Raw genomic sequence first — 13,113 nt, 5'->3', positions numbered from 1 at the left:
GTTCTCGTAGAAGTTCTACACACTTCTATGGAAAATTAGGAATACTATTTATCTAGTAAGTGGGATACAGTTTACACACATACAAGCCAAACGTCACGATGCTCCCATATATTAATAATTTGCTATGCAGACAATAGTTACTTATGGCATGGTCTTGTTGTTGTGTGCTGAGGAGTCTGTTCTGACTCACAGCAATCCTATAGGACAGAGTAGAACTGCCCCATAGGGTTTCCAAGACTGTAATCTTCATGGAAACAGACTGCCACATCTTTCTGCTGGTGGGTGCAAACCGCTGACCTTTTGGTTAGTAACCAAGTGCTTAACCACCGTGCCAACAGGGCTCATTTTTATAGTATGGTACAGATGTTGTTGTTGCTGTTGTTGTTAGGTGCCGTCGAGTCGGTTCCGACTCATAGCGACCACCTGCACAACAGAACGAAACACTGCCCAGTCCTGCACCATCCTTACAATCGTTGTTATGCTTGAGCTCATTGTTGCAGTCACTGTGTCAATCCACCTCATTGAAGGTCTTCCTCTTTTCCGCTGACCCCATACTCTGCCAAGCATGATGTCCTTCTCCAGGGACTGATCCCTCCTGACAACATGTCCAAAGTATGTAAGACGCAGTCTCGTCATCTTTGCCTCTAAGGAGCATTCTGGCTGCACTTCTTCCAAGACAGATTTGTTCGTTCTTTTGGCAGTCCATGGTATACTCAATATTCTTTGCCAACACCACATTTCAAAGGCGTCAACTCTTCTTCGGTCTTCCTTATTCATTGTCCAGCTTTCACATGCATATGATGCGACTGAAAATACCATGGCTTGGGTCAGCTGCACCTTAGTCTTCAAGGTGACATCTTTGCTCTTCAACACTTTGAGGAGGTCCTTTGCAGCAGATTTGCCCAATGCAATGCGTCTTTTGATTTCTTGACTGCTGTTTCCATGGGCATTGATTGTGGATCCAAGTAAAATGAAATCCTTGACAACTTCAATCTTTTCTCCATTTATCATGATGTTGCTCATTGCTCCGGTTGTGAGGATTTTTGTTTTCTTTATGTTGAGGTGTAATCCATACTAAAGGCTGTGGTCTTTGATCTTCATTAGTAAGCGCTTCAAGTCCTCTTCACTTTCAGCAAGCAAGGTTGTGTCATCTGCATAATGCAGGTTGTTAATGAGTCTTCCTCCAACCATGATGCCCCGTTCTTCTTCATATAATCCAGCTTCTCGGATTATTTGTTCAGCATACAGATTAAATAGGTATGGTGAAAGAATACAATACGGACGCACACCTTTCCTGACTTTAAACCAATCAGTATCCCCTTGTTCTGTCTGAACAACTGCCTCTTGATCTATGCAAAGGTTCCTCATGAGCACAATTAAGTGTTCTGGAATTCCCATTCTTCGCAGTGTTATCCATAGTTTGTTATGATTCACACAGTCGAATGCCTTTGCATAGTCAATAAAACACAAAACAACCTTCTGGTATTCTCTGCTTTCAGCCAGGATCCATCTGACATCAGCAGTGATATCCCTGGTTCCACGTCCCCTTCTGAAACTGGCCTGAATTTCTGGCAGTTCCCTGTTGATATACTGCTGCAGCCGTTTTTGAATGATACTCAGCAAAATTTTGCTTGAGTGTGATATTAATGATATTGTTCTATAATTTCCACATTCAGTTGGATCACCTTTCTTAGGAATAGGCATAAATATGGATCTCTTCCAGTCAGTTGGCCAGGAAGCTGTCTTCCATATTTCTGGGCATAGACGAGTGAGCACCTCCAGCGCTGCATATGTTTGTTGAAACATCTCAATTGATATTTCATCAAGTCCTGGAGCCTTGTTTTTCACCAATGCCTTCAGAGCAGCTTGGACTTCTTCCTTCAATACCATCGGTTCCTGATCATATGCCACCTCTTGAAATGGTTAAATATCAACTAATTCCTTTTGGTATAATGACTCTGTGTATCCCTTCCATCTTCTTTTGGTGCTTCCTGCGTCGTTTAATATTTTCCCCCATGGAATCCTCCACTATTGCAACTCGAGGCTTGAATTTTTTCTTCAGTTCTTCCAGCTTGAGAAATGCCGAGCATGTTCTTCCCTTTTGGTTTTCCACCTCCGGCTCTTTGCACATGTCATTATAATACTTTACTTTGTCTTCTCGAGAGGCCCTTTGAAATCTTCTATTCAGTTGTTTTACTTCATCAATTCTTCCTTTTGCATTAGCTGCTCGATGCTCAAGAGCAAGTTTCTGTCTTTTCAGTGACCTCTTGCTTTCTTCATGGATGATGTCCTTGATGTCACTCCACAACTCGTCTGGTCTTCAGTCACTAGTGTTCAATGCGTCAAATCTATTGTTCAGATGGTCTCTAAATTCAGGTGGGATATACTCAAGGTCATATTTTGGCTCTCGTGGACTTGCTCTGATTTTCTTCAGTTTCAGCTTGAACTTGCATATGAGCAATTGATGGTCTGTTCCACAGTCGGCCTCTGACCTTGTTCTGACTGATGATATTGAGCTTTTCCATTGTCTCTTTCCACAGATGTAGTCAATTTGATTTCTGTGTGTTCCATCTGGCGAGGTCCATGTGTATAGCCACCATTTATGTTGGTGAAAGAAGGTATTTGCAATGAAGAAGTCGTTGGTCTTGCAAAATTCTAACATTCAATCTCCGGCATTGTTTCTATCACCAAGGCCATATTTTCCAACTACTGATCCTTCTTCTTTGTTTCCAACTTTCACATTCCAATCACCAGTAATTATCAATGCATCTTGATTGCATGTTCGATCAATTTCAGACCGCAGCAGCTGATAAGAATCTTCTATTTCTTCACCTTTGGCCCTAGTGGTTGGTGCATAAATTTGAATAATAGTCATATTAACTGGTCTTCCTTGTAGGCATATGGATATTATCCTATCACTGACAGTGTTGTACTTCAGGACAGATCTTGAAACATTCTTTTTGACGATGACTGCAACACCATTCCTCTTCGAGTTGTCATTCCCAGCATAGTAGACTATATGAATGTCTGATTCAAAATGGCCAATACCAGTCCATTTCAGCTCATTAATGCCTAGGATATTGATGTTTATGCGTTCCATTTCATTTTTGACAATTTCCAATTTTCCAAGATTCATACTTCATACATTCCAGGTTCCAATTATTAATGGATGTTTGCAGCTGTTTCTTCTCATTCTGAGTCATGCCACATCAGCAAATGAAGGTCCCGAAAGCTTTACTCCATCTACGTCATTAAGGTTGACTCTACTTGGAGGAGGCAGCTCGTCCCCAGTTGTCTTTTGAGTGCTTTCCAACCTGGGGGGCTCATCTTCCAGGACTGTATCAGACAATGTTCCGCTGCTATTCATAAGGTTTTCATTGGCTAATGCTTTTCAGAAGTAGACTGCCAGGTCCTTCTTCCTAGTCTGTCTTAGTCTGGAAGCTCAGCTGAAACCTGTCCTCCACGGGTGACCCTGCTGGTATCTGAATACTGGTGGCATAGCTTCCAGCATCACAGCAACACACAAGCCCCCACAGTACGACAAACTGACAGACACATGGGGGATGGTACAGATAGTGTTTTTAAATATTTATTTCATCCCCTCATAGCTAGATCTCTTCTAGACACTTTAACATTGTAAAAGTTGCTGTGAATTCCCTGGATGTACCTAACTGGACTCATAATTTGTAGAACCATTTGTTAGATTAAAAAAAAAAAAAAATCCTCACCAAATTAAAGCAGTTTTTCAGTTTGTTGGGAAATTGCAAATGACTTGCACCTGCTTTGTCTAACTACCAATCCCTCAATTTTTACTCTCTATAACTTCGCCCCTAAAACACACCTGCAGTCAACATGTAGCGTGAGTCTCTTTCACTGAAAAGTTAATCAATTTGTGTTGGGTAAAGATTCCACAAAACAGTGTCTGCAGAGGCCTTGGTGACACAGACGCAATGGAAAAGAGTCGTAGCCGGTTTGTTTCAACAATCTTCCAAGGGCAGTGAGGAAAAACTTTCACCTTAGCCCTGTCTTGGGAGTTGCAAACACAGATGTTGGCAAGAGTCCCAGCATACACAAAATACTTCTCGATTTTTACTAATACCTGCTAAAATTATGTTTTGGCCTCTTCGCATGGAAAGAAAAGTATGGAATGACCCCTTCTTTTAAATTTAAAATCTGCATAAATCTCTCGAAGAGGGTTCACAGGGAAAGTTTCCATGGAGCGTTTCTTTTGCAAAGAGTAAAATAAAAGCAGAGGCCTCCTCAGCCTTATCTCCCTCTCTGTGGATTTCTCTGCTCCTCTATCAAAGAAGGGTGGGAAATTCAGGAGCTGATAGGCCACAGTACAAAGCACAGAGTGGCCTCAGTGTGGACCTCTGCCAGAACCTTCCAACAGCATCATCATCACAAACCAGTGCCCCCGTGTTTGGTGCTAGGGTGGCAGCAAACCCAGACCTCATAGCCAAAATCAAGTCTCATTTTGGATAAATGACTTGCTACAAGACAGCACTGTATTGTAGAGAAAACACCAGGCTGGCAAAGGGAAAGGAGTCCACACTGACCAAGCACTTTGAGACTAGGCCTGAAGCCAGCCCTTCAAGTCCTTTATCTCATGGAATCAAGCAATAACCCTAAGATTTGGGATTATTCTTACTTTATAGAAGAGAGAGCTGAGGCTCAGAGCACCAATAACTTACTCAACATCAAACAGGTAGCCAGTGGTAAAGTCAGGCTCCATACTCAGATCTTTCTGACCTCAAAATCTCATTTATGTTCAACAGACTTCCTTGGAGAGCCTGATTCTTGTCCAATCTCATCTCTGGTGTTTGCAGGACATTTAGTCTTCGGGGCTTCTTTATATTCTCTGTGAAATGAAATGACTGAACCTAATTTCCAAAACTTCCTCAAATTCCAAAAGTCCATATTCTTAGGACCTGCTCATGTATTTCTCCACCCATCCACCTCAAAAAGAAAAAGTTTGGATGTGATAAAGAGATGTAAATTCTCTAAAGTGGAAAAATTCAAGGCAATCCTAAGGGCTTCATGTGTCAGGCAATCTACTTTTGAGTATATAGTTTGCAGTTATCAGAGATGTTCTCTTTGAACCTGATGATTTTTAACGGCATATACTAGTTATCAAATAAAAGTGGATCAAAGAAAGTACCAAGTGATTTTAAATATTTTGTATGGTTTCAGGAAGTCTCATTTCCTAATTCCAAATAAACAAGTTATCTAATACATTTGGGATCAAATAATGAGCGGCGTTTCATCACAGCGCCATTAAGAACTGTTTTCCCAACAGTTTTATGATGGTATCATAAACTCTAAGTGCATTTATATAGGTGACAATGAATTTAATTAGGAAATGTATTACATTTAAAAATCAAAAGTGAATGTTTTAAAATGGAAATAATCTCTGTTTTCATCGATTTCTTAATCAATTTTTCATCTAACCAAAGAGTGATTATTTCATAAAGAAAGCAACAGTATTTTTAAATCTCTCTTCCTCAACAGAAGGCACATTTTATTTCATTACCGAGGTACAATTTTCATTAAAACTCCAAGTCCACATTTTGCTTTTTAAATGACAGATATTTTCATTAACTAGCAAATAGTTAACCCATTGCCACAGTCTCCTAAAATAATGTGTGTGATGAGGAGTAATTAAGTTAGCAAGGGCAAAAGGTCACTTAAGACTTTACTACAGTGGGAGCTTAAATTATAGGTTTTAAACAAGATGTAAGGACCAATGCACATGAAAAAAAAAGTGCAATTTTAATGGAATGCAGAACAAATTAACTTTTTAACATTTAATACTACCCAATTGCATAATGGGGTTTTGCTAAGTGCTACAGGGAGCAGAAAATAAAAGTAACACTGCAAGGTATGCCTGTTAACTACTTCAAGCTAACCGTATTACTGGCCTACTAAACGCTGTGGGTTTTTTGAAATGCTGTAGTAAATGGCCACATTGGGACATCAAAGACAGTATGCTGCCATCGGATTGGCATGTTTTGTTACTCGTTTCTTTTTAAAAGAGGTAAAAAGATGGAAAACCTTCAAGGAGGTTTTGTTACCATGTTCCCAGAATTTCTTCTCAACACTTCCTTAGACGGGGAAAAGCTCCTCTTGCAGGTCACCTTCTCCCCTATTAAGTCAACCAGAAAGGTACCAAAAAGATGCTGTTAAACCCAGTCCCCTCCGTGGGGGCGGTGCCACCAGGGCATTCAGGTCCCCACCGACCTAGGGAGCCTGCAATTCAATCTGAGCCTTTTGCTTGTAAAGCAATAACCACAGGGCATGGGGCCAGCCTTTGTTTTTATCCAATTAATTGAGCAAAATGGTTTCCACTGTGAAAAGACCCTTCATGACCTGGCTCCAAAGCCTGGCAAAAGAGGAATGCAATATGAGCCTAAGCTTTGGAATTGCGTGGCAAAAAGTCACAGCGTCAGACACAGGCCACACACTCAGTCTCCCAAGGGAGAGGGCTTTTACACAGTCAGTTTTCATTCCTCCTCATCAGGGGTGAAAATGCATCCATCAACCTTGCACAGAAAAGACTTGTTGTATGTCCTGGACACAGTGTACAAAGTTCAAAGGTCATATCACAACCAGCAAGGAGTAAACACATGGGTCTGGCCATTAACACACATTCATAATCAAAAACCTGCTTAAGTATCCAGAGGAACAAATATTCTGCTGCTCTTGAGAGCACTAAATGTTAACCTTAAATTTCCTCCAAAGATGTCAGGGACTGTATTCATTCATTCTATAAACTTTTAGGTACTTATCATAGGCCAGGCACTATGCTTGGCAGAGTGAACAAGGTGGCTGTGGTCCCTGTCCTCACAGGACTTAGGACTTACTGGCTTCGCCTTTGCTAAAGGGGAATGGAAACAAACTCAAAAAGTGAACGTAGCAGGTCAGGAGAAACTTCACTGTTAGCATCTCTCTTCACTAAGTACTCTCTTTGCTTTAGTCCACTGGTGAAGCTCCCAAAGAATGTGGTTGAATAAAAGATTGGCTGTTAGAGAGTGGTACTAAAACTTCTGTTTCCAAAGACTGACAATGAAAACTCACTCTGAATAGCCAGAAAATCTCCTTTCTTATAGTCAGGCATATACTAAAACAGTCCTAATCCCCATGCCCTTAACAGACTCAGCTGTGGTCATCTTTGCCCAAGAACCTGGATCGAACCTCAGAACCCTTCTCAACTCTGCACTTTAGGCAGCTGCCATCAATTGATCAGAGTTTGCATAAAGGAGATGAAATAATTTGCTAGCATAATCTTAGATTGAATTAAAATAAAGCGTTTCTATATTGAATAAAGGGTTGGACTAGATGATTAAGGTCAGTTAACCTTATAGGTGACAATGAATTTAAATAGAAAATGTATTATATTAAATCCAGTGCTCCTTGGAAACTCTATGGGGCAGTTCTACTCTGTCCTATAGGGTCGCTATGAGTCGGAACCGACTCGACGGCACTGGGTTTACTGGTGATTATATTAAAAAGCAAATGTGTTAATACTTTAAATGCCATGAATCTATGAGTATGAAATTATAAAAACAGAAGGTACTCACCTTAAGTGAATTATTGTATTCCAAAAATGTGTTTATTAGTAGGGTATTTAAAACCATAGAAGGTATTTCCCCAGTGAGACAATACTATTAATAATAAAAGATTATTATTACATCATGCTTATTTCTCAAACTAGTCCTCAAAAGACTTTTAGCTCATAATGTGCCAAAATGGAACTGAACCTGTATACATTTGAAATGAAAAAACTAGTAGAAAATAATAGAATTAATGGGTGGTTAAAATGGCTTTGTGAGCTAGACCCAAAATCTAACTACTTAAAACACTGTGTCTGTTGTAGCTGCTGGGAGTATATAGACCTCATTTCCCCAACTAGACTGAACACTACTTGAGAAGAAAAACCGCTTCTAAGAAATTTTTGTATCTTTCCCCCCACTCCAGTGTCCCTATAAATATCTACGGAGCAAGAGTAGATAAATGACATGTTTTCCTAGAAGGAAACCTAAGAGCCTCAGGGAAACGCCCCTACTCTGTTCTAACCACATAAAAGGAAAAAGAGATAATAAGAGTTCAGTTTCATTTTTGACTCATTAAAAGGAGACAATTGGCTACTTCCACCACCACCTCCATCCACAGGTGCAGATTATCCATTAAGCAAGGTAAGCATGGGCTTACTTGTGCTTATTTACTAATCTGCAGCAAACAATTTCACATTATTTTTACCACATCAAAGACTCTGCCTCTAGGTATGGCTGGCACCTATCTCTGTAACATGGGTCACCACAAGTCAGAATCGACTCTATAGCAACAGGTTTACAGAGGCACTCATATGCTGGCTCCTTCTTAGCGCACTCTGGGAAGCTGGGCTTTTGTTTGGTTGGTGTCATGGATTGAGTTATGTCCCCCCAAAAAATGTGTGCACCAACTTGGTTAGGCCATGATTCCCAGTATTGTATAGTTGTCCTCCATTTTGTGATTGTAATTTTATGTTGAGAGGATTAGGGTGGGATTGTAACACCACCTTCACTCAGGTCACCTCCCTGATCCAAGGTAAAAGGGTGTCTCCCTGGGGTGTGGCCTGCACAAGAGAAGCAAGCAGAGAGTTGGGGACCTCATACCACTGAGAAAGAAGCACCAGGAGCAGAGCGCATCCTTTAGACCCAGGATCCCTGCGTAAAGAAGCTCCTCATCCGGTGAACATTGGTGAGAAGGCAGGCAGAGAGAGAAAGCCTTCCCCTGGAGCCGACGCCCTGAATTTGGACTTGTAACCTACTAGACTGTGAGAAAATTAATTTCTCTTTGTTAAAGCCATCCACTTGTGGTATTTCTGTTATGGCAGCACTAGATGACTGAGACAGTTTGGTTTTCAATTCACTGTAAATAAGGGACCAAGGAGCCCTGGTGGTACAGTGGTTAGGCACTTGGCTGCTAACCAAAAAGTTGGCAGTTGGAACCCAACAGCTGATCTGTGGGAGAAAGATGTGGCAGTCTGCTTCCGTAAAGAATTACAGCCTTGGAAACCCTGTGGGGCAGCTCTACACTGTCACATTGGTTCGCGATGAGTCAGAATTGACACACAATGGGTTTTGGTTTTGGTTTAAGTAAGGGGCTGATAGCCAGCTCATCTCTAGATATTCATGTCAGCATTCCATGTTTGTTATCATACATGGCTGCTTGGTCTCTCCAATGGTGGTTTTCTAAGACAGGACCATGAAGACACATTCTGTTGGTGAATCCTTATAGGGTATTCTGCAATGATGCTGATGTACTTACTGACAGAATAATTTTAAAAATCTCCCTTGTACTTTCTAAGCTCCTGGTAGTACCATCAATTCATAAAATTAGCAGTAATCTGATAATTTAGATCATGAGCCTTAAAAATACTCATACTCTTTAGCCTTGTAATTACTACTATGGATAGATTTCAAGAAAAAAAAATTTATTTAGAAAAAAACAAAAGAATGTTCGAAACAAAAAAACAAACTCTAAGTCTTCATGATAAATTATCCTTCATGGTCCCAGTGGACTCTATACCTAGACAAAGTTGAAAGTTAATATGACTGAGAGTAGTTAGTGAGCTTATAGAGTTTCTTGGGCACCAAGAGTTATAGGAGTGCCTGTTTCTCCACATTTTAACTACTGAAACAATATTTCATCTGAACGAGCATTTGACTGAAAGAAACGTGATTTAATCTATCACCTAGCATAGACTGCAGAGCCCAGAAAAACTAATTCATAGTAAAAAAAAAAAAAAAAAGCTGACTCTTTTTCTAAATCCTGGGTACCCAACTGTCACCTAACATCCCCATTAAACTATATCAAATATTATAATCATCAGCTTTCAAAATTTTATGGAAAATAATTTTTATTTTAAGAAAAGCTAAACTCAAGGAAAAATACTATCAAACTAGAAATCAAAATTTGGAAAGATGAAGTATTTTAAAATGTCATTTCTAGCCCTATGATTTAGGCTTATGAAAAATGGGTTTAAAAAAGAACAGTACACATAATTAGAATGTAGAAAATCATTTACCTCAAATGATATAAAGCATAAACCCTTCAAACCCTTGCAACACACCAGCAGAAAGTTGACAGAGCTACTCTTGTTCCAAGGTGATCATTGCTTTTTAAACACAAAGGGATTGTAAAAATTCCACAAAGACATAACAGAGATTCCCCGAGCAACTCCATAGTTAAAGCACAACCATAGCAAAGGAGGCTTAGAAGCACTGCCCACTGCACCTGCTAGGACTGCTCAACTCCAGGAGTAGGAATGATAAACGTAGGTCTAAATATGCAAGTTATAAAGTGCGCATCTCACTGGCAAGGTAATATGCTGGTCCCGAAGGAAATTATTGGCAGAGACAGAAGACATACCTTTGGGAGCTCCCTAAAGAAATGCCAACTATGCCCTCGGGGTAGGACGAGAGTTCAATACATATGTACTAAGCACCTCTATGCATCAGGTTGACACACTGGGGCATAGCAGTAAACAGCATTATGTCTGGCAGTTAATCTTACCCTGGAGTTAGACTAAAAAGCACTGAAAATTCACTTTAACTGAAATGTACAGTAAGCCAAAGAACCAAACCTGTTGATATCAAGTCGAATTTGAATGGCCAAATAACCTACTCTTTCTAAGAAGTTTTTGTTCCCCCTGCCCATCCCCAAATATTTTGACACATCACATTAAACATTTGTAAATTGAATAACATGTTCAAAACTCAAGAATGACTAAAAAATACATTTCCTAAGCTGAATCTAAAGGAGTTAAATTAAGTACTCATTGATTTGTATCAAAAGTGACAAGAAATACACTATTTTTGTGCTGTTTCTTGAGATGTGATCAAAATCAAAGTTCAAATTTAAATATATATATTAAAAAAAGAATAAACATGGTTTATTTCAAGAAGACAGTTTTACAAAGTTTTAAAACTAGTTCCACTAAACGCAAAAATTTCATCTGTCGTTATTGTGCTTAACGATAAGATTTATGGACAAGCAGCAGTGTTGAAATCTTGTCAAGAAATATTTTAAATATTAAAAAACTATGTCAACTCTTGTTCTGCTCATGACAATCAAGAAAAATTAGTTTCGGATGTGGGATACTTCAGGGATTTGAAGTAGTTTGCTAAATAGGAAGCTAAATCCAATTACTTTTCTGAAGGTTTGGCATCTCTAACTGAAAACCAATATTCCAATTAACGTTAGACAAATATTCAAGTTTATCCACATGTTCCAGGCATCCTTTCTGGCTAACAAATAGGCTGCATTTCTGTATTTAATTATTCCCATGTGCATATATAGGGTCTACATTATACTAGCAGTACATAAAGCAGAGGGAAAGAGGAAAACTTTTTAATTCTGTGGTCCACTTTTGCATGTACACAATCTAAATTTAACCTCCTGCATAATTCTATCTTCTTTACTAAATTAAAAACGTGCCAACACAAATCTTTTTTTTTTTAATTTGGGTGTTTCAAACTGCCTAATGGTACAAATGTGAAAGGCACTCCCTAAATCACTTCGTTCTACCCAAAAATTACAAACACAACACAGCTTCATCATCAAATATTGCCCTAAAGCTTACATACAATTCAGATATTCTGAGCCAGATTATTTACTTACATTGCTCCCCTAATTTCAGGGGAAACATTCTGAGCAAGAGTGGCTTCCAGGAGAAACGATCAAGTTCATTACCAATCAGCAGAAGCTCCTTACAAATGGAAGAAGAAATTCTCAAGGGTGGAAAACATGGCTAGCACAGCATATGTGCCTGTGGCTGGAGGTTGTTGTAATTTAGTTCATCTTGGGTCACCTAATCAGATGTCAAATTTTATATTAATGTTACATTATTTAACACAGCATATTACTTTTTTATTATTATTATTTTCTCTGACTAGGACTTTTATTCAGAATCAGCAAAGAATATCATTGTGGCAGTAAGGGAGCATTACGTAGTGTGTAACTTTGGAAACTGCTTTCAGTTTACTTTCTAAAGGTAAACACCTTTGTAACAAACTAATAAGAATATAATTACGCACATAAATACATGTGAAAACCAAAACCAAACCCACTGCCGTCGAGTCAATACAGACTCATAGCAACCCTATAGGATAGAGTAGAACCGCCCTATAGAGTTTCCAAGGAGTGCCTGGTGGATTTGAACTGCCGACTTTTTGGTTTGCAGCCATAGCTCTTAACCACTACACCACTGGGGTTTCCTAAATGTGTGTGAAGGTGTCATATATTCAGTAAAATATCAGCTACCTGGATCTCAATTTTCTGTAATGTCGTTCATCCAAAACAATAATAAAATTATGGGAAGGGCAGAGAAAGATGGGAGGACACACCTGAGCTCTCTAAATGGATTCATAAATAAAGCCCATGCACGTAAGTCACTGACAAGAGCCTTAGACCCCTTCTCAGCATCTACTATTCTTAATTTGTATGTAAAACAAACTTGATAACTTGTTTTCAAAACCTGCGAAACTCCACCCCCTTGCCAAAAGCCAAGCCAGGTGCTCTCAAGTCGATTCCAACTCATGGCGACCCTATGTGTTGCAGAATAGAACTGTGCTCCACAGGGCTTACAAGGCTGTGACCTTTCAGAAGCAGATTGCCAGGCCTTTCTTCCCAGGCTTCTCTAGGTGGACTTGAACCAACAGCTTTTTGGTAAAAAGCTGAGCACTTAAGTGCTTGCACTACCCAGGAACTTTGTAAACTTAGAGCCAGTAAATTAGGAACCAGCAAGGCGATTACAAATAAGGAAAATAAAGGAACAGAAAATAATACACAAAAATCCAATAGAAACCAAGAAGTCATATATTTTTTAAAAGTAGACAGAAGAATTTTAAATAACATATTTGTCTGGACCATGCAGCAGAGGGACAAACAATACTTAATGAGCCGTAAGTGCTGAAGGACCACCAAGCTCAGTCCTCAGACTGGTTTTCTGCTCTATCCATACCTAATCCCCAGTGCTCCTCAAACCATGAGTCATGACCCATCAATGGTTTGCAAAATCAACTAAACAAGTTGTGAACTTTTTTTTTTTAATGGAATGGGAGAGGAGGG

At 39.5% G+C, this 13,113-nt stretch overlaps 1 protein-coding gene across 8 annotated transcripts in view; it reads right to left on the bottom strand.

Moving 5' to 3' along the window:
• BBS9 (Bardet-Biedl syndrome 9) overlaps nt 1-13,113 on the bottom strand; it is a 504,171-nt gene that overhangs the window by 208,352 nt on the left and 282,706 nt on the right. Inside the window, exon 21 of one of the 8 annotated variants that reach the window (XM_064290129.1) lies at nt 10,971-11,854. The exons of 6 other annotated variants lie outside the window; for them this stretch is intronic. In XM_064290129.1, coding sequence (XP_064146199.1) covers nt 11,795-11,854 — 60 coding nt within the window. In that variant the 3' untranslated portion in view covers nt 10,971-11,794. Of the gene's footprint in view, nt 1-10,970; nt 11,855-13,113 lie in introns of those variants that run through there. One more of the 8 variants, XM_023544302.2, reaches the window with a different exon arrangement.

This window comes from Loxodonta africana, chromosome 8, assembly GCF_030014295.1.
Source record: "Loxodonta africana isolate mLoxAfr1 chromosome 8, mLoxAfr1.hap2, whole genome shotgun sequence".
NCBI lineage: Eukaryota > Metazoa > Chordata > Mammalia > Proboscidea > Elephantidae > Loxodonta > Loxodonta africana.
Note: the sequence above shows the minus strand (reverse complement) of the source record. Positions and strands in the feature narration are given on the sequence as shown.